This window comes from Protopterus annectens, chromosome 6.part1 (genome assembly GCF_019279795.1).
Source record: "Protopterus annectens isolate FY-2018-M chromosome 6.part1, PAN1.0, whole genome shotgun sequence".
Classification (NCBI taxonomy): Eukaryota; Metazoa; Chordata; order Ceratodontiformes; family Protopteridae; genus Protopterus; species Protopterus annectens.
This window is the reverse complement of record NC_056738.1, coordinates 354,810,467-354,835,919: the sequence shown is the minus strand read 5'-3', so window position 1 is coordinate 354,835,919 and position 25,453 is coordinate 354,810,467. Positions and strand designations below refer to the sequence as shown.

Genomic DNA, 25,453 nt, shown 5'->3' with positions numbered 1-25,453 from the left:
TGTATCAAAAATGTTTTGTTGTTAAAGAATAGAAGAGCCATGTCATAAAAGATGAGAAGTGTTATTGCCGCACACTGCTTTTGTTTTTTTTAATCTGCCAGAGCAGTTATAAGCAAACAGTGCTGATTTTTGTTAAATGCATGTGTGTGCATGCTTGCACCACGTTGATTTTTGTTAAATGCATGTGTGTGCATGCTTGCACCACGCTGATTTTTGTTAAATGCATGTGTGTGCATGCTTGCACCACACTGATTTTTGTTAAATGCATGTGTGTGCATGCTTGCACCACACTGATTTTTGTTAAATGCAGGTGTGTGCATGCTTGCTCCACACTGATTTTTGTTAAATGCATGTATGTGCATGCATGCACCACACTGATTTTTGTTAAATGCATGTGTGTGCATACTTGCACCACACTGATTATTGTTAAATGCATGTGTGTGCATGCTTGCACCATATTTAGTTATTTTTCATACATGAGAACAACTTTGTAATATATAATGCCCAACTACCCATGGTTGCAAATATTTTGCATAGCTGCCATGTAGTAGAGTAACAAGGAAAAGAGGTTAGGAACAACTTAGTTGAACTCATTTCATCAGTTTGTGTGTTGTCAGCTGCACATAATTTAGTTCATAGTTCACTGAAACATGGCCTCCGAAATGAATGCTTACTACATACTGATTACAGAAAAGGCAACCCCACCACTAGAGGACTACATTGCAGTAAAGAGTAAATTTCCCATTCCACACTGTACCATGATCTCCTTACAAAATGTTCAAAACTTCAATCACATGGTCCCAACCATATGAATATGAAAGCTTTGAAACTCCGATAGGGATCCATATATGGATCTATGTTAGATTGCCATATATATATATATTTATATATATATATATATATATATATATATATATATATATATATATATATATATATATATATACATATATATATATATATATATATATATATATATATATATATATATATATATACACACACACATATAACAAAAATTTTTAATTTTTAAAGGAGGCATGCCCTCCTGCAAATCCCGAGCCTCTCCTTATGTAAATATACTACCTCTATAGTTGCACTCCCATGGGGAAAAGCAAAACATCATCAAGGGAAAACACTGCTCACTCATACTGTGCTCTTATAGTATAACATATGACATAAAACACATTTGGAGACAATTCTATGACTGCAGTTTGCAGTATGTGACTGCTTTGTACTTTAGTAGTTTAATTATAGACTTGTCTTGTATGTTTTTTGAGATACTACATTAAAAATTTGTAAATTTTTTTTGTGTAGAAAAATATATTATTTCTTAGAGGAAAACACGGGTTTAAATTCTGAATTCATTTAGACATTTTAAGAAAGGACAGTACATTTTTCAGACATGTTTCTAACAATGAAATCTAAAATTCTGATCATGTCACCATATCTGGTATAGACTATATAGTGTTGGGGAGCATGGTATTAGTGTCCCACCCTGATCTCGAACCTCTATAAACATATCATATCACAATTACGGCACAATTCCTGTAGGTTTTGTTCATGTCTGAAACATAATGAGTCGCCAACAGAACTGCAAGAGAGCTCATGATGACTTTACAAAACTTTTGACATTTGATAAATGGTTAAATAAATGTGTTCTAATCCCATTTGATCTGATGACATTCTTCAGTACATTTTACCAGATTTAACTCTGATAATAGGGAAAGTTTATAATTTTTCCATCACTGATATGACTTTCCATAAATATCTATAAGTAATATTCCAGTTTACTTTATCACACTGTATTGGACTGAGCAAGGTGGTAGTGCACTTCCAGGATTTTTTCCCTTTCTTTTACTGTAGTGTGATTGTGGAGTTGTTACATATAACTTAGGGGGTGTAGGAGATCTTGCTCCCCTACAAAAAAAATATATATATATATATTTTTATTTTTTTTCTGTTAATTATTTATTTATTTTTAAATGTACTCTAGGTTAGATGACGTTGACCAGTTTTCAGTTTAGATATTCTGTCTTTTAGATCAAATAACATGTGTATATATATATATATATATATATATATATATATATATATATATCTACTTCACATGACTGAAAACTTAAAATACTGAATTTCATTTGACTGACACCACAATATCTAATTTTCAAAATACTAGAAACTCATATGACTGAGTCTCATTATACTGAAAGCTTACAGTGCTGAATTTCAAAATACTGAATTTTAAGCCATATATGTAATGTGTGTTTCCCTTCACCTGTGACTTGCTTGTGATAAAAAACATTACTGCAACTTAAAGTGCCGACTGTCAGAATACTGATAGTAGCATAGAAAGTAGTGTTGTAGTGTTTCTAAATGTGGGTATCTCTCTTTACATCTTTATGGTGAGTATGTAAAGTAATATGGCGGACGTTTCGTGCGCTCCCAGGAGTAGTGGACATGTCTACAGTAATGTAAGGTAGGTAAAAGGTATATGCCCTTTTTCCTATTGTAGTGCAATCCTGGAGTTAGTATATCTACAGTTAGGGGGGAGTATAGCCCCCCCCCCACACACACACACACCTAGCTTGGTTTTATATTGTCCGGTTTCTGTTAAGAGGGTGAGTAGTTTTTAAGCCTTGGAAAGAGTTAGTCATTGGTGTTGTAAGTGTGCGTATCTATGGCTTAAAATTCAGTATTTTGAAATTCAGCATTGTAAGTTTTCAGTATAATGAGACTCAGTCAAATGAGTTTTCAGTATTTTGAAAATTAGGTATTTTGAAAATTAGGCATTGTGGTCTCAGTAAAATTAAATTCAGTATATTGAGTTTTCAGTCATATGAATTAGATCTATATATATATATATATATATATATATATAATGTGTGTGTGTGTGTGTGTGTGTGAACACGCACATATAAATGAAAAATCAGAAAGCTACCATTAACAGATGAGATACACATTTGGGTATGTGAGGTACAATACTTGAGACTAAAGCTTTTCAAAGGCATTGTAAATGACAAGACTCCACCTGTTTCCCTTGTACTGATGGTGCTCAGTACTGCACTATACAAACTCTTCCTAAAAGAAAAAAAATCTGTTTTGTTGTATCCTTTGACTGCTCTGAACAGCAGAATGACATCCTGATACAACTGTTGCACAAAAACCAGAAATTGTTATAACAAAACGATCATCATGTTTTGCAAGCGCTGAAGAGATTGTTTTTTTACGCAAACAGATGCAAACTAGTGTAACAACAGAATTACAAAGCTGTAACATACACATCTCTGAAGACATCTTGCTTTTTTTTTCTACTAAGATTTATTTTACATTTGATCTCTTATATGGACCTTAATAATAATGGCAACTCTGGAAGACGCAGTCCCGTACTATATGTTTGTATCACCATTTTAGATGTAGTGCTACAAGAAAACCTACAAAAACTAGGTAGAAAGAAACTAATGTGTGATTCTGAATTATATTATTCTGATGTAAAGATGGAGAGTCATTTGCTAATGATATGAATGAATTATCTAGTGACATTAGAATTATTTTAGAGACTTCTACAAAATGCAGTTGCAGTATGATGATTTTAAAACATTGTTTAATTAAATAATAAAAGAAAAAAAGAGATAAAGAAGTATGACCAAAAGAAAGCCCTGACGGTCTGGTATAAGATCCAGTAAAATGTGACTCTAAGAATCATAATAAAATATATTATATACAGATCTGTGTTTTGGGCCACAGTCCACTGCCCACCCCAAATGCAAAATTAGTCTGTCATGGGGCTTCAGTTACTTCTTCCTCGAGAGGTGTCAGTCTCTTTATTGTGTCTTCTATAGCCTCCATCAGATTTCTCAGTCCTATTAGATACCCATCTTCTCGATTTCCTTCTTCCCAGAAAATATCATGTTGCAATATTTGCTCATTAGGTACAGGCACTGTTTTTCCAAAATCAATCATCCATATATTTGCTCTTCCTTTCTTGTCATGCACAAAAAGAAGAGAGCTTCCCACCACCTGAAACAGACAAACAAAAACAGCCAGTTAATATGTAGTAAAAACACAAGCATTCTTTAAAGTTACTTTTATCAGTATATTGACCTGAAAAGATTAGCTTTTAAAAGTGTTTTGTTACAGCTGTTGTTTGGAAGGACTATATAAAATCTCATTTAGTGGTGCTTCCATTTCCATGAAGGGGTAGTTCTTTTTATAAACTGGAATAAGTGTAATAAAGTGCCATCTCAAATAAGTAACCCAATTGTCAGATCATGCATAAAACTTAGATAACAGCTGAAGTACTTCACACATGCAAGGGTTTGATTATAAAATGATCAGCATATTTAGTGATGATCTCTATTCAATACAAATATGTTGACAAATGTTAGCAAATAGGGGGCAAAACATCATAACTGAAATATGTAACAGCAACAAAATCATCAACTGAACAAATTGTGGTACAAAACCATATAAAACAACCACAGAGCAATTTTTTTTGCAGGAGGCTGTGTGGGTGATCTCCATACTGTGTTACAAGTTAGGCTGTGCCCCCCCCCCAAAGCCGGATCCAGTACTAGGCAACCTAGACAGCTGCATAGAGCCAGTGTTGGAGGGCTTATGTTAGCTACTGGGGGCCCAGCTTCATTATAAAAAAGTTTTTAAAAATCTCCTGTAAAGAAAGAAGTAAAACAAAACCAGCATTAAGACCTCATGGGTGACTTGTGTAACACAGCAAGCCCCAGAAACCTCAGCTGTTCCATTCTAGTGAGTGCAGAGCAGTCAAGCCTGATCACAGACATTCCACTGTGTGTGTATATACAATGTCCCAGTTAGGGGCACTGTCTAGTTAAGTGACTTTGCTCAGAGTCAAACCCAGAACCTTAATTATTGGCAAGCATGTGCCTTAAACCTCCAGACCAACTATCACCTTTAATTTTATTTCTTTTTGTTTGTTTTTTTTTTTTTTGTAAATCACTGAGGATTACAGTCTGTCAATGTCAGCCACGGAATGTCATAATTGCGTTATTCAGTGTCAATGATACAACAGGTAGCACATTTCCTTTTGGTGTAGAAGGTTGTGGGTTCTCATCCTACACCAAGTAGACTGACTGATAACACTACTGTGCAGCATAGGGACAGGGTACTGTACTCCTGCATCCTTTGGATGAGATGCCTAATAACTATAAACCTGTTGACAGTTTGCTAGCCATTCCCAAATGCATATTACCAGCACACCATTTTTTGTAATGCAACATTTGTGATTTATTCTTGAAGGGCAGCAGGCACTGAATTTTTCAATGAAGTACCGAAATGCAAAGTTGTTTATCAGCAACAACCTCTTCATTAGTTAAAGTACTTTTTAATATGAAATTATTCAGATGACTTTTACTTATGCATTGACTGTGTGTATTGACTATTTGTAGATTATAATAACAGTTTGAGTGGCCTTTTGTGGTTAAAATGTTCTGAAATAGGTAGTTTTGTCTTATTGGTACATATGTTTTGTTTCACTGCTTACTGGAAAATGTTCAAAACTACAAATTTCAAACACACTCTTAACAAGTGGTGCTGTATTAAACAAGGAATACAATTTAATACAATTGCAAAGGTAAATCAAAAAACAAATGTTTTTATGTATGGTCCTAAAAATGTGTGCAGGGGGCCCATGGTTTGAAAACAGCCCAAAAGTTCATTTAATTTGCCACTGGCAAGATGCACTTTCTGTGAATGTGGATTTCAATGCAATTTCAATGAATGTGAGTATCAAGGGCAGAGACATTTAGTGTTGCTCATGCTATGTCTGTTTTCATTGTGAGACTGTATTGTTTTGTTTAGCAAATGGCTGCTAATGTTTGTACTATAAAAGTTGAAATGAAAGTTTTAAAATAAATCTAAATATCTGTAATCATTGTAGATATAAAGAAAAAATAGTATGCACATTGACAGATTTGAAGTGTTTATGGTAACTGGGGAGAGTGAGAGAAAAGTAATGGCACACTGGAATGGGTGCAGAGGAGGGGGCTCCTGATCTATTACCCTGGCTAGGGCTCCATATGACCAGAATCCAGCTCTGCCTCCCACTCTTTCTGTATAACCATTCCATGGCTAAAGTTGTTCTAAACTTTTAAGAACCAAGCAGAAAGGAAACTGGACAATCTGAAGTTCTCAAAAACAACAGTGTCAAGACAAACACTGTCAACACAGATTGACATGCAAGGTGCTGGTTCTTCTAATTCTTGTAAAGATGCCATTGGTTCTGCAACAACACCATATTATTGGTGTACTTTATGCAAGCAATAATGCTGAACATGGTGGTTGTTACAGAGAAAATAATGGACCATGTAAGGGATTCAGCACTTGGCCTTTCCACCCCTTGAAGGTCCATCATTTTCCCTATAATACCCACCCTGAAGGGCATTATGGAACTTTGCTAATGGGCTTATCTGTTAAATCAGTTTGTAAATTGCTTTATTATTAATATATACTTTTTTATGTTTTTTTTTTTTTTTTAATAGCACATCTAGCTAATGTTTAATAGATGCTGAAAGATATTTAATTACTGCTGGAGGACATATTTTACATCCAGAATTTACATACATACATTATGTAAGTATTTATTGTACACACACACACACACACACACACACACACACACACACACACACACACACACACACACACACACACAGTAACTTTTTTAACTGTCTATATCTCAGATGTCTTAATGTGATCAAATGAATGAAATTACACAAACAGTGAAAAGCAATGCATCCCCTGCTTCTCAGTTGCCTCTGATCTTGTATTTTGCTTCATATTTTTGCTCTTTCCCTTAAAAATGCCTACAACTAGTCAATAAAGCTGTCCGTTATTATTTTGTGGTTCTTACTGCTGAAAAAAAAGCATGTTCATGCAGAAAATACAGTTGTGTACACTTACCATAAATGTAGATGTTCAAGTGTATTCACTGTTGCAGTCATCACATTTGGGTTATCTGCTTGCAGGTAGCCCTTAGCCGGCCTGAATACCAGATTCTTGGGATTTCTGCATCGGATGCTGTCGCTTCTTCCATGACGTCTGGTCGTCAAGGGTATAAAACATGCAGCCGACACCATTACATCAGTTTTTCTTGCCCCAGATGTCAGGTGCCCCCAAAATAGGAAGCAATTACATGGTATGTAATACCGCCAGCAAAAAACAAATACCAATGATATAAGATATGCCAGACAAAAAAGATAGGCTAGAAATCAAGAGAAGTCAGGGGGCTGGAGGGAGGGTAACCAGGACTGCAACAGTGAATACACTCGAACATCAACATTTATGGTAAGTGTACACAACTGTACTATGTTCTTTGTGTTTCACTGTTGCAGTCATCACATTTGGGGTTGATTCCCAAAGCTAAAAAGGGTGGAGGTAGTTATGAAGCATTAGGGCTGGCAATCAGGCCCTGCAAGACTGCTGTGGCAAATCCAGCCCTGGATTTAGAAAATATAGGCAAGTGGTAGTGCTTGGTAAAAGTGTGTACAGAGCTCCGAGTTGCAGCTTCTAGGATGCCCCTAGTAGGGACTCCCCTGAGAAATGCTGTAGAGGTAGATGTAGCCCTAGTGGAATGAGTTCTGATCCCCTGTGGGGTAGGTTTCCCATGGTGCTTGCAGCAGAAATGGATGCAATGTGCTATCCATTTAGAAATGGTTTGCTTTGAAATGGCCTTGCCCTCTGCCCCTGCAGCAAAGCTGACTAGTGGCTGGTCAGATTTTTTGAGAGGCTTAGTCCTGTTCAGATAGAACCTAAGCTGCTTGTCACGTCCAGGGAATGCAGGATCCTTTCCCCTTTACTCTGAGGATTAGGAAAAAAGGTTGGCAAATGAATGGACTGGTTTAGAGCCACACTAGACACCACCTTAGGCATAAAAGATGGGTTAGTCCTGAGGGAAACCCTGTCTGCATGGAAGATAATGAAAGGATCTACTGCCATAAGGGCCTGCAATTCAGACACTCTTCTTGCTGAAGTGATGGCTAGAAGTAAAGCTGTTTTCCATGAAAGGAATTTTAACTCTGCTGTGGCCACAGGTTCAAAGGGCAGAAGTGTGAGCTTTTCTAATACAAAGTTAAGGTCCCAGACTGGAATGGAGCTCTTCTGGGGGGTCTTAAATTTTTGGCTCCTCTCAGGAACTGTTTTACCAGAGGATGAGAGAAGAGGGGTGGCTCATTATTATAATGAACTGAGACGGCAGAGGCATGGATCTTAATTGAAGAGAAGGATAGGCCTTTGTGGAGCATTTATGTTAAGTAATCTAGTATATGAAGTAAGCTGGGCACAGTTGTGCCCATTCCCTGAGACTGGCTCCAGGATCAATATCTTTTCCATTTTTACGAATAGGATTTTCTAGTACTAGGCCTTGTTGCCTCAAGAATGACATCCAGCACCTACTTACTGAGGTTTTCTGGTGTTGAATTCAGGGGATTACCCAGTCTGCAAGGTTCAGGGTCTGTAGCTGAGGGTGCAGAATCTGGCTTGTCTGCTGGGACAGCAGAGAAGGTGTCTGAGGCAAGTGCTATGGTTGTAGCACTGTCAGACTGTGCAAAAGAGGGTACCAGTGCTGGCATGGCCAGTCTGGCACAATCAGGATTGTCCTTGGCTTGTTCTGTTTGATTTTTAGTAGAACCTTTGAGAGGAACTGCAGAGGGGGAAAGGCATAGACTGAGAGGTTTTCCTGGGTGAAGGACAGGGCATCCACTTTCCAAGCTTGGCTGTGGGGAGTTCTGGTGCAAAATTTACTCAATTTATAGTTCTGAGGGGAAGCAAAAAGGTCCACCTCTGGTGTCCCCCACCTGTTCCTCAAAAGCTTGAATATTTTTGGGATCTAGTTTCCACTCATGTTGATCCATGAGATTTCTGCTTAAGTCGTCTGCCAGTGAATTTAGTTTGCCTGGCAGGAATTGAGCTTGTAATTGTACTCGATTTCTCGAGGCTGTGTTCCACAGAGCCATGGCTAGTCTGCAGAGTGGGTAGGAATGGGTTTCCCCCTGCTTGTTAATGAACCACATAACTGTGGTGTTGTCTGTCTTTACCAATAGTTGTCCTGGAAGAATAAGGCCCTTGAAGGCTGTCAGAGCATTCTGCACAGCTAACATTTCTTTTTGATTGATATGCAGGTGCATTTGCTTTGGGTTCCATTTGCCCTGAATGCACTGCCCTGTCATGTGAGCCTCCCATGCATAGTCTGATGTGTCTCTTGTTAGGGTTTGGGTGGCAGGGGGTAGAATGAAAGGGAGTCCCTTGTTGTGGTTGCAGGCCTCTGCCCACCAAAGGAACTCTGTACTTGGGCAAGGAATGATAGGAATCATTGTTGTTTCCAGGTCCTGAGAATATTGACACCAGAGACTTTTTAGGTACCATTGAAGTTTCCTCATATGCAGTCTTGCATATGGAAGTAATAGAATGCAAGAAGCCATGAACCCTAGGGCTTGCAGTATTTTTCTTGCAGATAGCCGGGTTTTGGTGGCCAGTAGATTGAAATAGTTTGTTAAATAAATTAGTTTTTCTGGAGTTAGGAATGCCATCTGGGAAGTTGTGTTCAAGCTTGCTCCCAGGAATACAATCTGTTGGCTGGGTACCAGTTGTGATTTCTTTTCGTTGATGGTGTACCCCAGTGAAGTATGAAGTCTCTTTACAAATGCCAGGTGCTGAAGTTGCAATTTCTGACTGTCTGCCTGAATCAGGCAATTGTCCATGTATGGGTAAATTTGAATTCCTCTCTGCCTGCAATATGCAATGGCTGGAGCTAGGCATTTTGTGAATACCCTGGGTGCAGTAGATAAGCCAAAGGGAAGTGCAGAGAACTGATAGTGCATAGAGCCTGCTCTGAAATGTAGGTATTTCCTGTAAGATTATCTTATGGGGATGTGCGGGTAAGCTTCTTTTAAATCTAGGGTTGCTAGCCAGGAGTCCTTGGCTAGCATAGGAAGCAGCTGTTGGAGAGTTAACATTTTGAATTTTGGAACCACCAAAAAGGTATTGAGAATAGACAGATCCAGGACAGGACGCCAAGAGTTTTCTTTTCTGGGGACCAGAAACAGTCTGGAGTATAAACCTTGTCCCCTTTGTTCTGCTGGGACAGGTTGAATAGCCTTGACAGTGAGAAGAGAAAGTACTTGCTTTTGGGCCTCTGCCCACTGGTTTGGTGGGAGGTCTGGCCATCCGCTTATGGATGGGAGTGAGTGGAACTGGAATCTATATCCCTGGGAAACAGTGTTTAAGACCCATTTGTCTTGGGTAATGTATTGCCAATTTTTGGCATGCAGTGCAAGTTTTCCTCCTAAAGGTGCAAGTACTTGGGTAAGGCTTGGAAGAGTTAAGGATAAGTCACTGTGCATTTTTACCAAAGGATGGAGGCTTACTACTCCCTGTTTTGGACATGGGAGCACTCCATTGCTTGGATCTGTGCATAGCCTGAGACTGAAGTCTTGGTGGTCTGATGCCCCTGGGTTTGGACTGAGAAGGCCTGGAAGGGATTGGAAAAGATCAGTTTTTTGAAGGCCAATGCCTAGCGAATCTAGGTGGCTGTACTTGTAAGAAATCCTTAACTGTTTGCATAGATTTAGCTTTCTCCTCCATTCTTTTGAGGACTTCTTCTGCTTTATTACCAAGTAGACACTCTTGATTTAATGGTGCATCCAGTAAATTTGCTTTGACATGATCTAGCAAATTTTGTTCCTTAAGCCAAACATGTCTTCTAAGAACAGACCCAATGACAGCAGCCCTGCAAGATGCTTCTAAAGCATCAAAACCACATTGCATAAGTATGTTTACCAACTTGGTTAGCAGAATGCAATAACTCTTGTAAATCTTTGTGTTCTGCACAATTAGGAATCAACAATATTTTTTTTTAATTAGCTCCATAATATGCTGCTTATACTTTAACATATGAAACTGGCAATTTAAAGCCCTAATGGCAAGTGTAGCAGAGGTGTACACCTGTTTTCCCCAATTGTCTAATGCCCTGGAATCCCTGTCTGAAGGGGCAGGATTTTTGGCAGTCACAGCCTTAATGCCTTTAGGTCTCTGGGAAATGGTCTCTGGATCTGCAGTAGGATTCCTAAAATGGAATTTGTGGGAGTCAGGCACTCTATAGTACCTGTCAGGTTTCCTGAGAGCTGGAGGCAAGGTATCAGGGATACCAGGATTCCAGGAAGACATCTACAATTTCCAGAACAGGAGGGATAGCTAGAGGCCTGTGCTGAGGCAAGCTTAAAAATTCCCTGAGTCTCTTTTTGAACTGGGAGTAGTCCTGGCTCTCCCAGCAGAAATGTTCTCTAAGGGTGTGCAGGGTTTCACCAAAGGAAAAATCTTCTGGTGGGGAAGCAGAGGGAATGGAATCCTCTGCATCAGAATCCTCATTGGTAGATAAGGGTATGTCCTGGAAATCAGAAGGATCAGAGTAATCAAATTCCTAATCAGAAGAATCAGAAGGAAAGTCAGTTCTGGGTCTTTTTGAGGGGGAAGGCTAACTTCCCCTAATTAAAGTAATGAGGTCCTCAGCCATTCTAATAATTTGTTTTTGTGGCATGTGGGCCTTGGAATGTGCTTTGGTTGTCAGTTTCCTAGGCGTAGTGTGAGCTTTAGGCCTGAGAAATTCAGCATTTTTGGTTTGAAAGGAAGTCGTCGGTTTAATATAAAGATTGGAAGGCCTGAAAACACCCTCAGAAGCTGGTACCTGCACAGATCCTCTGGACCCATCCAAGGTAAAGACATCTGCAGGTTCCATAGTCGAAAAAGCATCATATGACTCTGAATGGGTCTCAGTAGAGGCCTGCGAATCTGTAGAAGTGGGTATCAGGGGCTGCAAAAGCGCCTCACTGAGTACCAGTGGACTGGCGACTAGCTTAACGGTAGCGTTGTCGGCGGCCTTGGACCTATGCGGTCTGTCTCTGTCTTTATCCTTTCGTTTTTTAGGAAGATCAGTAGTCAGATGGCTTACCAAAGACATTTTGGAGTATGAAGCTTGAGAGTGAAATAATTTAGCTACAAAAATAGCCCGATGAATAGTTTGGGCGCTGAACAAGGCACAAAACTGACAGCGAGGGATGTTGTGGTCTGGGCCTAAACAGGTGACGCAGTAAGAATGAAAATCTCTGTGAGGTATTTGCTTTCCATAGGCAAGACAATTACTAATTTTTTCTGACATCGGTTAGAGCAAGAAAAGGGATCCCCAACAGGGTTCTTATCTTTTAGAAGACTTCAGGTCTGAAACTCGAAAAATGAAAATTTCAGGAGTTGGCTGACCGGCACTTGTGAACTGCTTCTGGCACTGCATGGCAAGAAAGACTGATGTAATGGTGTCGGCTGCATATTTTATACCCCTGATGACCTGACGTCATGGAAGAAGCGACAGCAACCGATGCAGAAATCCCAAGACTCTGGTATTCAGGCTGGCTGAGGGCTACCTGCAGGCAGATAACCCAAATGTGATGATTGCAACAGTGAAACATGAAGAACATCATGTTATATTAACTTTTTAAGTAATTAGGGAAACGGATTTTTCTCTCTCTCTCACATCCACACCCACACACAAACACACACATACACACACACACTTAACACTACCTCACAACCATGAAACTGCATTACTTTTGTTTTATTTTTCCTTGCTAGCTAAAAGTGGCTTTTTAAGATGTGACTTAAGGGTGGCCACGGTGGTGCAGCAATTAGTGTTGTTGCTTCACAGCAACAGGTTCTCTGGTTTGATTTTCAGCTGGGGTGCCTTCTGTGCGGAGTCTACATATTCTCTCTGTGGTTGTGTGGGTTTCCCTGGGTGCTTCGGTTTCCTCCCACATTCCAAAGACATGCAGTAGGTGGATTGGACACTCCAAAATTGCCCATAGGTGTGAGTGAGTGGTATGGATGATCTACACTGGCAGGGCTAGCCATCCAACAGTGTAAACCTTGTCTCAAGATGATTGTCACTGTTGAAGTGACACCTCAACCCCATGTGTGAAAATGGGAAAAGGGATTGTGACAGGCTGGATGGATGGCTGGATGGCTAAAGTAAAAATAAAAAAGCAAGTATTTGCAACTGCATTGCAGTTACTTTTGCTAGCACTCATCTCCTTTAGTTTTACTTTTATTTACTTATTTCATTTTTTATGCCTGATAAACGTCTGCATTTAGTGAATGTAAACATGAAGGCAGTCTCCACCCCTTTAGTCCATGCTTCATGGTAGCTTAATTTGCTGTCATGAAGCCACAGACTTAATACCAGACTCTCTTTGTACATTAATACCCTGTTAGAGAATGTCTGTTCTCCAACAGGGGATTGTGTGTGTGTGTCATACTCCCACTTTCTAAATTACATTTGAGGACAGTGACTTAAGAAGACCAGTGTTCTATTCGGACATTGCAGTGTTTCATATAGATATTATGGAGTTACTGTTTTCTCTACACATAGCTTCATTAATCTCACTCAGCCATGCTTCAGCCCCCTTACTGACCCATACTTCACAAGTCCCTGGTCATGGATTCTATGGTCATACCACCCTATGGAATAAAACCTTCCTAAGTCAGGGTTTAACTGTGCTCTTAATACCTGCTACCTCTGCAGTCTTTATCCTCTTCTTTAAGTCATTCCTAATAGTCCCTGAAATGGCATTGTGTTTACATGATAGGACTCCCCCTTTTCAGTCATCCATTAAGCAGATGCCATTTACCTTGAGGTGTTCATCCAATTTCAGCTGTACTACCATGCTGTGTAAAACATTTGATTCCTCATCTTTGCATGATCCCTTGCAGCCTAACATAATGTTTTGTATGATCCAAAGAAATTGTGGACAGTGTATTCCAAATGTAGTCACAGCAGTGTCCTGTATAACAGTAAGATAATTTCAGTGCCACTAATACCATTCTTCCTGCTGTATGTCCCACAGTCTGGTTGGCTATGGCCACTATCCTTTCATACTTGCTCTGTATGACCCAGTCTATGTAGCTCAGATAGTCTTATTTATTTATTTTACATTTGTTGACCGGGAGAGTCCAACTGGATTACAAGTCCATTTTCAGTGGAGGCCTAGGGAGAAAAGCTCCAAGAGAACAATTTTTTACAAAACATAGTTTTAAGGACAGACTTTTGACATACAATTTCCATAGAAGAGACTTTGACATACATATTAACTAACAGATAGGATACATTCATTCTCTGCAATATAATATTACATTTTAGAAGATATTCCTAAGTTTAGAATTCCTGTGGTAGATTTACTATCAGAGTAAAAGCAGAGAGACGTAGAATAAGGCTCCGAGAGAGCAGATGATGTTCGCTATAGTTGAGAGGGATAACAAATTGATTTACTATATGTCTTCGACTGGTTTTAGTTGAGAAGGATAACAAATTGATTTACAATATGTCTTCTCCTGGTTTTAGTTGCTTATGGAAAGCACAACATTGCTGGGGTAGTTTTCCCTAACTCCTGGAGAGATGGGATGAGCAATAGATTAACAGTCCTAAGTGGGTACAGTACTATGATTGGTTGGCTTAGCAGAGTTACTTAAGTTAGGTGAAGTATTCTAATGAGACATTAGCCAGGGGGGACAGAGGAGCACAGATGATTATTCAAAAAGTGAGTTTAACAAGTTTCTTGAACTGTGATGGGGATTTGTTGTCAGTTATGTGGGCAGGAAGGGAGTTCCAGGTTTTTGCTATACAGTGTCTGTAGACAGACTTACCAGCTTCATTGTTATTTTTGGTTACTTTGAGGAGGTTTTCTGTGCTTGACCTCAAGGGCCTGGCGGTTGTATAGGGTTGCAAAAGATTTTGTAGGGCTGGGGTGTTTTCAGAGTTATGTATTATTTTGTGGGCTAGTGATAGTTGATTGGGTTGAAGTAGTAGTGGTAGTTCTAGCCAATTGAGTTTTTTTAGGCATTCACAGTGATGTGTTCTGATGGGAGAGGTTGTAGCGAATTTGGCTATCTTATTATAACAACTATCAAGTTTGTTTTGGTTGGATTTGCAGAGATTTGTAAGCACAGGGGAGGCATAAAGTAGGGTGGACAGTAGGTGAGTCCTCACTATTGTAGTTTTGGAGTGGTCAGTGAGGAATTTTGTATTGCGATACAGTAGGCCAAGTTTTTTATTTACTTTTTTTGGTTATAGAAATATGTAAGTCAACTCTAAGGTGATTATCTATTTCAACCCCTAAGAGTTTGGTATGATTTGTGGGGGTGATTGTGGTCTTGTTAAAGGAGGAGATGAAGAAAGAATCAGTGGGAGGTATGGCTCTGTGGGAGCTAAAGAGTACTAGCTTTGTTTTACTTTGGTTCAGAATGAGCCTTTGGTTTGTAATCCAAGTTTCTGCTTGGGAAAAGCATTCTTGTGTTAGGGAGTGAAGGATGTCAATTGATTTGGCTGCGCATATTATGGTGGTATCATCTGCATATTGCACTACTGAGACTTTAGGAATACTGTTTGGGAGATGATTGGTGAAGAGGGTAAAAAGAAGTGGCCCCAGGATGGAGCATTGGGGTACTCCTAGGGAGACTGGTAGGGAGGGGGAGAGTTGGTTTTGCCACATAACAGCTTGTTTCCTTCCCTCTAGGTAGTTTTTGAACCAGGAGATGGCAGGGGTGGTAAGGTTTAGAGTTGCTAGTGAAAGAAGGAGTTTATTGTGGTTAACCATATTGAATGCTTTGGACAAGTCAAGAAAGGTGGCAGATACAAGGAGTCCGTTGTTACTGTGAGTATTGACAATGTTGGTGAATTCTGTAAGTGCGGTGGTGGTGCTATGGAAGGGTCTAAAGCCATGTTGTTGTTGCTATTAGATTATTTAATAGGAGATATTTCATTAGTTGCTTGTGTATTACCCTCTCTAAAATTTTAGATAAAGGGGGTAGTAGGACTATAGAGTGTTAGGTATTGAGTTCCAGGGAGGTTTCCCCTTTATGTAGAGGGATGATATCTGATATTTACCATAGCTTGGGTACTATACACTGGGAGATAGATCTGTTAATTAGGATGGAGACAGGATATGATATGGCTTCTGCAGCCAGGTGGAGGTATTCAGTGGGTAATTTATCTGTGGCTAGAGATGTTGGTTTGAGCTTGCGGAGTAGTTTTTCATTGGATTTGGTTGGTTCTGGGCAGAAGCTGAACTTGGGGCAATTGTTAGTTGGGGGTGGGGTGTGGATTTGCAGGGGTGGGGATGTTGTCATAGGGTTGGTTCTTTGCAAGGGCCTGGATGGTTTCTGTAAAGTATTTATTAAACTGAGTGGGGATGTCTTCTTGGTTATCTATTTTTGGGGTTGGGGTAGTTGTTTTACCTGGTTGTAGAATAGAGTTAATTGCTGCCCAAAATGTTTGTGGGTTGTTCCTGTGCTTATCCTGTAACTTTTGGTAGTAGGATATTTTGTCTGTTTTGGTGATTTTTTTGGCTTTGTTACATAGGTCAACATATATTTGTTTGTTCATTTGGGATTTACTGTTGAGGTAGTTGGTCCAGGCCTTGTTTCTTTTTTTTGAGGAGGGATTTTGTGTCTGGGGTTAATCAGGGGGCATATTTAATTTTAATTCTTGTTGTTCTGGAGGGGGCATGATGGTTAAGGGTGTTTAAGAAGGTAGTATTGAAATATAGTACAGCTTCATTAAAAGGAAGGTTTTTTTAGGGGGGTCCAGTTGCACATTTTTAGGTTGTTTATAAAGTTGCAGCAGTTAAAGTGTGTTTTGTTTCTAATTAGGCACGTAGATATTTGGGTCAGTTGTGGTGATTTGGATCTGAGTAAGAATGTGGCTTGGTGGTCACTCAGGGTGTCTGGTAGATACCCTGCTAGGGATATCAGTGATGAGTGGGATACGAGTATCCAGTCTAGAGTGGATTGGTGTTTGGTTCTCTTGTCTGTTCTTGTGGGGGAAGTGATGAGTTGGGTTAGGCCATGTAAGTTAATATGGGAGAGTGGGTTATGACTGGAACAGTTTTGCCAGTCATATTAAAGTCTCCTAATACTATGCTTTCCTGAGGGAGGGATTTAGATATCCATTCTAGGAGTTTTTTCTGTAATGGAGATATTGTTGCCTGGAGGGATGTAGCATCCTATGATGTTGATGTGTTTACTATCATTAAGTTTTAGTTTTGTTAGAATGAGTTCAACCTTATCGAGGTCTGAAGTTGTTATGTCTACTTTCTCAAGGATGAGGTGAGATTTATACACTATAGTAACACCCCCCCCCCTTTTACCTATTCTATCACTATGAAATATATTGTAACCTGGTGGAGTGATTTCATTGTTGTGGTCGCCTGGTTTATCTGATAGCATATTACACTGCTCTTTTGATTTTGCTAGAATATCCAAATCATTAACCAGTTTCTGGCACAATAACATAAAAATATAAACAAAGACAAATGCACAAAACTATCTCCATTTCAAAAAATATGGGTTACTACCAAACAAGCTGTTTAATGCTTGAGAAAATTACCACAGGTAGTTTTATTAACTTGCCCCATTTTATGTGTCTCTTAGGTACAAAATGCAGGATTCACAAAATCTGATGTTTTTTTTCTGTAGTGATGCCCTCTCCCCTTAGCATGCTGTTACCAATTAAATCAGTAGGTCTTGAGTACATAGGTCATCTCTCTGTGACAAAGCATTCTACCCATTAAGCAATGTTTCCATAAAGTAATTCTTTCTCAGCCCTGTTTATTTATTACTTGGATAACTGAGCTGACTCACATGGACCTCTTCAATCATGACCTAGTCAAGAAATAAAAAAATGAAAACAATTAGCAAACAGGAAAATCTTACACATATTACATAATGAATCACTGCAACACCTGGCAGGAGTCAAAGCTTGGTTTCCTGAGCCATTGGTGTCAGACAGCTTAGTATCAGCTTTAAGCTGCCTTATGTGCCTTCTCATCTACCTACATTGCATTCACACAGATCCTCAACTTAATGTACTCAAAGCATTCAAAAAGAACCAGTCTAATGATATGGGTTACTCATATCTCTGCTTGTTTTCCTTGTCAGCTCATATTGTAAACATTCAGTGTAGTGAACTTTTAGGGTTGAACGGTTAAAGTCTGAAATGCTTCTGAACTGAATTACTTACATGTTCTGCAATGTATGATCCATGTCTGGTTCACCCACACCACAAAATGTATGCAGTAATAAGATATCATTCTTCTGCTTGACAATTCCCTTCTATTATTCGCTCAGTCACTAAATACCCCAACATTTGATGAAAAAGGCATGTTGGCCACTATGAGTCCAGTCTAGTGTGTTTCTGCAGATTATATATTAACTATAATCATGTGACTTTCTGACTCCTATGAGCCATGGGTGCTGCTCATAGCACAACCCATGATCTAATCTGGGTTTGCAAAAGTGGATAATGTAATGTATGTTACCTGTGATGGTCTGTACACTTGTGGACACAGGCAGACATCCACAAAAGTACAGACACATGCTATAAACCTGTGGACAGACAGACACACACACACACACACACACACACACACACACACACACACACACACACACACACACACACACACACACACACACACACACATTAAAATATTTTCCTTTGTACAATAAAACATTCATGGCCACTATACACTCTGCCTATGAACAGATCCATTTTTACATTTAGCCCTTAATTCTTGGTGCCAGCATCTAATATAGGAAGGGTAGGTACTCCTTCTCAGCATCTAGTATAGCAAGAATAGGTACTTCTTCTCAGCATCTAGTATAGCAAGGATAGGTACTCCCTCTCAGCATTTAATATAGCAAGGACAGGTACTCCTTCTCAGCATCTAGTATAGCAAGGATAAGTACTCCTTTTCAGCATCTAGTATATCAAGGATAGGTACTCCTTCTGTGCGTCTAGTATAGCAAGGATAGGTACTCCTTCTCAGCATCTAGTATAGCAAGGAGCAAGGATAGGTACTCCTTCTCTCTCTCTACTCTAGAAAGATGAGCCTGTAGGGATGTAAGGCACTGCATTGTGTGGGGGAGTGTAGTGGCAGTCACTGCTAACATGACAGATACACTCTATGTCCATTCACTGTTTTTAATTTTTTCCATTCTGTCTTCAAGTTTCACTTTCATAATTATTACTTATGACACACTACCAGCACACGTTCCAGAGTAATCTGTAAATCTGATTCCATTCAAAAGGTAACAAGTTGTTTGTTTCACTGTTAGTGTGCACTGATATCTCATAGATAGTTGGTCGAGGACTGCAGTCCAGGAAACATTTAAGGAGCCTAGCCCAAATTCCTAGTTGCCCCAAATGTACTGTCTGGTTAAATTACTTGCTCAAGATTACACAGAGAAGTCAAATGAAACTGGAAAGATTCAAATTCTGTACCTTTCGCATAGGAAATAGATCATTAAAAAGTCAGCGTTTAGTCCTCTGTGCTAGCTGCCAAACTCCTTGCAGCCATGTACTTTGGACACTCAGGTTAAGAGAAGTGGTGATATATCAGCTAAATAAACAGTAACCAACAAGTAGTGGAAAAATCAAACTAATAAAACCAAAAGTCCACCACACAAGCGCAAATCTGAGGTTTATGCTGTGTATTCGTGATGTGCATTAAACGTGGATATCTACTGACAAATTTACTGGACTGGGATTTATTTGCGCTTGTGTGGTGGACTTTTGGTTTTATATATCAGCTAAACACTACATGGTGGTAAGCTTGGTCAGATAGCTGGACAGGCCAAGGAAACCTCAATGTATAGTGTTGTTTCCCTGGGAATGCTACCTAATGCTACTGTGTAAGATGAATTCAGACTTCCACCTCCACAAGAGATTCTCACACACACATGGGGAAGTTAGGCACATACAGTCTGAATTAACTCTGTACAAGACCTCAATAGTTAAGGCAAAAAACAAGGAGCTGAGGCTAAAAACATGATCATTGTCTGTCAAAGCAGTAACCTCTGGTCCTGCTGGTGGGTATCAACAGTGACAGAAGCTATAAGGTTAAAGAAGAGGCCTTCCAATTAAGGCTTACAAGGGGAGCTTTCCAGATTTAACCACTATGTAACAACAAGGCATTAGGGCAGTGTCTGAAAAAGGCTCTGAAGTGATATCCCATGTAAAGGAATAATCTGGTGATGCCATATGGAGTGACTTTGTATGGTCAATAAGGCCTATAAAGCCATATGATAATGTGGGAGGTGGACTCTGTATAATGCAAAGGCAGTTCTCAGCAAGCATCAAGAAATTCTGACCTTGAATAGTGACACTGGTGAGAAGTGTAAGGCAAAAGTCTCAGAAAAAATTAAGGAGCTCTTAAATTCAGTGGGTACACCCCTTTTCTAAAGAGGCAGTTCCAGAAACAGATGGTGGGCTCATCTTTGTTTGTACATCAGGTAACTGTGGTGATTAAAGACAGCAACAATAGCAAGGCTGCCAGACTGGTTCAGATATTCAGAAATGTTGGATTTATTAGACATGGTTGGGGATGTCCTAGCTAACATGCCTCTCAATGATACATGGAAGGTGGGGATACTACCTCTGGACTGGAAAAATGGGGTAATATTATCAATTTTCAAAAAGGAGGAACAGGAGTTTGTGTTCCAGTTATAAAATAATTACACTGCTCAGCCAATGGTAGAGTGCTGGAAAAAAGTACTTCCAATAGTCAAGTCTCTGATTCAGGAGAAGAACTGTCATTCCATTCTTGATATGGAACAAAGAATTAACTCTGTCCTTATAAATATATTGCAGGTGTCATGGGAATTTGCCAGTGCTATTTACATGTGTTCTGTAGGCCTTTCCTACATATCAATACATTGCAACCTGCTTAACACAAACTTCATGGGTTGCAACTCATTATTTGTTTACTATAACATCTAACAATGGGACCATAATCTCACCAGATATGTATACCAAACTCCTGGGTGTTATAATACACAACAACCTCAAATATGATATGCACATAAACAAAACTATTAAAACCATTAATAAAAAACTTGGCTCCCTATACAAAAACAAACCTTTTCTCACCCCTCTAGCTAGGACTGCCATTGCCTGTACCCATCTGCTTTGAACTCCACTCTATGCCTCGTCAATACTCACTAACATTAACAAAACTTGACCTCAGCAAACTCTCTAGCTGCTACAATCAAATTGCCAGGTTTGCCACAGGAACTCCCTACAGGACACACCATTGTCAAAACCTAAACCTCTTAGGATGGTTAGAACTCCCCTGGCTAATTCAATATAATCAACCTACTGTAGCATTCAAAGGTTATTAACCATCCAGAAAAAATGCCCTCCCTTAAAAACATTATCCATCCACTACAAAAACGCTAGGTTGCTTCATTCCACTACAAAACTTTTGGTTCAATCTGTTAAAGCTATCAATCTATCTGGAGAATCTTTGTTTGCAAATTCAATAGGCAAAACCTGGAATTCTCTCCCATCTGACCTTACTCTGAACCCCTCCCTTAACACTTCAAAAAAAATCTAACCCAGTATTTTAAAACTCACTGGTTATGTCCTTGCTCTAACCCTGACTAAAGCCTCATCTACTTCCCTATCCCTGCAATTTTTTATTCACAGTGACTTACCTCTTCCACTAAAAGGTTTGAAAAGAGAAACTGTAACATCTTTGCAGATGCTCCGTATATAGCTGCACCTATAGGTGTGATAAGAGAAACTGTAACATATTTGTATATATTTATGAATATAAACTGTATTCTTCATAGGCTTGAAATGTGAGACTGTAACTTGTATGTTAATACAATATATGTGTGCATATACTGTAACTTACTTGTCTTTATCTGTTGTAACTTTGGAGCTTTTCTCCCCAGGCCTCCGCTGAAAATGGACATGTATCCAGTCGGACTATCCCAGTCAACAAATGTAAAATAAAATAAATAAATTTAACAAGTCTCTGACAGTTTCCCATTGTTTTGATGGGACAATAAGAGCAAGGACACTACTGTGACAGTAAATGTTGTCACTCTTTCCATCTGTTTACATTTTTTTCCATGGAGCTAGTACATATAAGTAAGCATACATTCGTTGATATATACAGATAAGGGGTGTGTAGGATAAAGTTCCCTACTTACACCTTTCAAAAGTCATTGAATTTGGGGTTTATGTGCCATTCAGTCATGTACTCAAGGTGTACATCAGGATTCTTAGACTACAGTCAAATTTAATAAGATGGGCAGGGTACGTAGCAAATAACGAGTGTTTTTTAACCTTATGTTTGTGATTTTCATGGAGAAGACATCAGCTGCAGCTGGTATCTGGATAGTATCCAGTGTGGGCGGTGCATTTTTATTGTTTGCAGATGATATTGCCATAAAGGCATTAAGTGATGACTGTGATTTCCAGTGTGTACTGGAATAACTCACAACAGAACATGAAGTGATTGAGATGAAAGCCAGCACCTTCAAATCAGAGATCATAGTTCCCTCCTGGAAAAAAAAGTAGATTGAGGTTAAGTTTGTTTGTTTGTTTGTGTCTTTCGGCTGTTCCCGGTTATGGGTTGCCACAGCGGAACTCCGGTCCGCTAATGATTGGCAGTAGATTTTTACGTGCTGGCTTGCCGGGCCTAACGCACAACCTTCAATGAATGAATGCCCATTCACGAATGTCGACACACAGAAGACACTCTAACTGAGAATCGAACGAGCAACGTTTAACTGTGAGGCGACAACGCTACCGCAGCACCACCACCGCAGTTGTTTGCATATTTATTTTTTTGGTTATAAACCATCTTTTTATTAATTCACTTCAACTTTGCAAACTGCGCGTTCCTCATGCATGGTACACATTATTCTCTGGTGGTTGCCCCAGTACTTATTAACACTTACTTCTTTATTTCTTAACATCCAGGCAGACGTAGTACCAGATTGTACAATGTTTTACATTTCTTTTTGTTTTTTCATTACTTTCCCCCTCCCATCAGAATCCATCTGCTTCCTACTCATCTCTCTTCCTTTTTTTCTCCCAGCTCTGCAGCATTTCTTACCCCTAGTATTTCACTATACTCTTATACAGCTTCTTGGTCTGCTTTCCTTCCAGCTTGTTGTCCCTGTATGATACTTTCCCCATGGCCATATAACCCATTTCCTCCTACACATTCAGCTAGGGATATTCCTCATTGTTTTCTCACTTCACTTATTACTTTAATTGGATCTTCAGTCTTGGGTTGATTTATCATTTTCCACTGTTTTGCTATTACCTTTTAGGGGCATAGCAGTAACAGAGTTATTAATGCTATAACAAGTGACTCCACTATTGTCCTTCCATATAACTAGTGTAAAACTCCACTTCCCACAGTTTCTTCTATTTTCCTGCATCAGTTTTTGTAGCTCAATTTTATATTTTTCTAACTGATGACATCTTCAGAACATATACATCCAGTCTTTTCTTTCACATCTCCAGCACTGATTACTTACCCTGGAAACATCTTATGTAGGCATTTCCATGTAAACATTCTGAATTTTCATGATTTTTGTTGCTATTTTAGCACCCTACATAAATGTCCACATATTTACTTAGTAATTTCTCTATCTGCTGTTCTTTGCTACTGTTGTATTTGCTTTTTTTTAACCGTCTATTTGTATTTTACTAAGGCCTTATACAATCTGCTAGATGGGATAGGTATTAATTCTATGTCTCCGTTATTGCATTTGGTTAATGACCAAAATGACAAGATCACACATATAAGCAGCAGAAATATGATTCTTTTGCAAAGTAGTTGGTTTCAGTCTCTGTGACAAAGCAAGGAATGTGGAAAACTAGAGGATCACTGAGTACAGCCATTGCTCTTCCATGTTGAGAGAAGTCAGTTGAGGTGATCTGGGCATTTTGAGGATGCCTCCTGGATACCTCCAATTGCAAGTACACCAAGTATGGCTCACTAGTCTGCCCAGACAATGGACACATCAGAGGGATTATACATCTCAACCTGCTGAGGGACACCTGGTACTTCTGCAGGATGATCACATTACTGTTGTTAGTGACAGAGACACTTGGCCTGTTCTGCTCAGCTTTCTTAAATTGAAACCCTCTCTAAGACAAATGGTTTAGAAAATGGCAGGTATGATGAAACCTAGGTCCTTTGATCTCACCGTGTTATGCTTTCTTATGAACTTGTATCCCACACAAAAAAACAGGATTTGTTTCTCCTCCATGAACTGTTCACTCATAAAAATCTTTCATCTATGCAAGTTATCATCAGCCCCCTTTTTCCCCATTTTGTAAACAAGGCCAAGGTGCTGCATCAGCTGGTATCATCTCTTGAATTAATGCCACTCCTCTACCTTCTTCAACAGTCACGCCTGACTGTCACAGGTCTTATCTCACACAATACATCCATCTCTTTGCTGGACACTTCATTTCCACTTGCCGTCTTCCTGCCTGTCCAAAATTTTCTTCACCAGATTGGCTATTACTTTCCTGCACATGTACTCGAACCACCATAATCTGTTCTTTTTGACCTTCTCTGTGATTGGAGCGACTTGAGCTTATGCTCTGATGTCCTCATTTCTTCATCTGCCCCACAGTGTGCATCCCACCACCCATCTCAGGCACTTCATTTCCATCACCTCTACCTTTTTCAAATGCTCTGCCTTCACTGCCCAGGTTTCTGTACCATATAGTAGTACTGGTCACACCACTGACTCAATGCAATTGCTGAGAGTTTAACTGAGAGGTTGTAGTAATAAACTGCAAATGAACTAGCTTCAGTAGACCAAAGTTTAATTCCCACATCACTCATTTTCATACTGAGTGAATCTGCTACCCTTCAGACAAAAGGAAACAATAGCAACAATAATAATGATAATAATAATTTTACTATAACGCAGTCTGTTAACTAAATAAAATCAACAATATAAACATGGTAGAACAAACTGAGAAACATGGGATGCCTCTGTGTGACAAAATATAGGTATCGATATGTCATACACTAGAGTTCCAAGGCTAGACAAACCATGACATTGTTTACATTAATTTAATGAAAAAGGATTTCACTAACTACTTTCCACTGAAATTGATTCTCCAACTTTAAATGAACATTTATTTTAGCATCTATCCTTCAATCTAAAAGTTAAAGTAAAATGAAACCTGACACATGAAAGCTTGATCTATGGTGCAGATAGACAAAGCCCTGACTATGACCCAAATGACCCAGGGTCAGCTAGTAATTTATATTACGGAACAGCTGACAAGGAGGGTTGAACAGAATGCCAGACATTGGCCTCTGCATACTTTGAGGAGTGAGGTTGTCTAGCCTTGTGTAGTGCTGCTACCTACTGGACAGAAAGGTGTACAGCATGCAGTGTGAGGGGCCAAGGCCATGCATTTCATGCTGCCTAGCTACCTTCATGAGACTGACTTCGCAAAATAGGCATGGAAGCAAACATGCATCATGGAAACCATTGTAGACCCTTGAATAAGTAGATGTGCATGGCAATCAGGGTAGTACCTCCCACTTCT

General features: G+C 39.3%; 1 protein-coding gene across 3 annotated transcripts in view; it reads right to left on the bottom strand.

The window, feature by feature from the left end:
- Positions 1–2,723: 2,723 nt before the first annotated feature.
- The window catches only part of LOC122805554 (inositol-trisphosphate 3-kinase B-like), an 835,875-nt gene continuing 813,145 nt past the window's right edge, over positions 2,724–25,453 (bottom strand). For all 3 annotated transcript variants that reach the window (XM_044075769.1, XM_044075770.1, XM_044075771.1), the window contains one exon: positions 2,724–4,020. In XM_044075769.1, the coding sequence (XP_043931704.1) occupies positions 3,781–4,020 (240 nt within the window). In that variant the 3' untranslated portion in view covers positions 2,724–3,780. The remainder of the gene's footprint in view (positions 4,021–25,453) is intronic.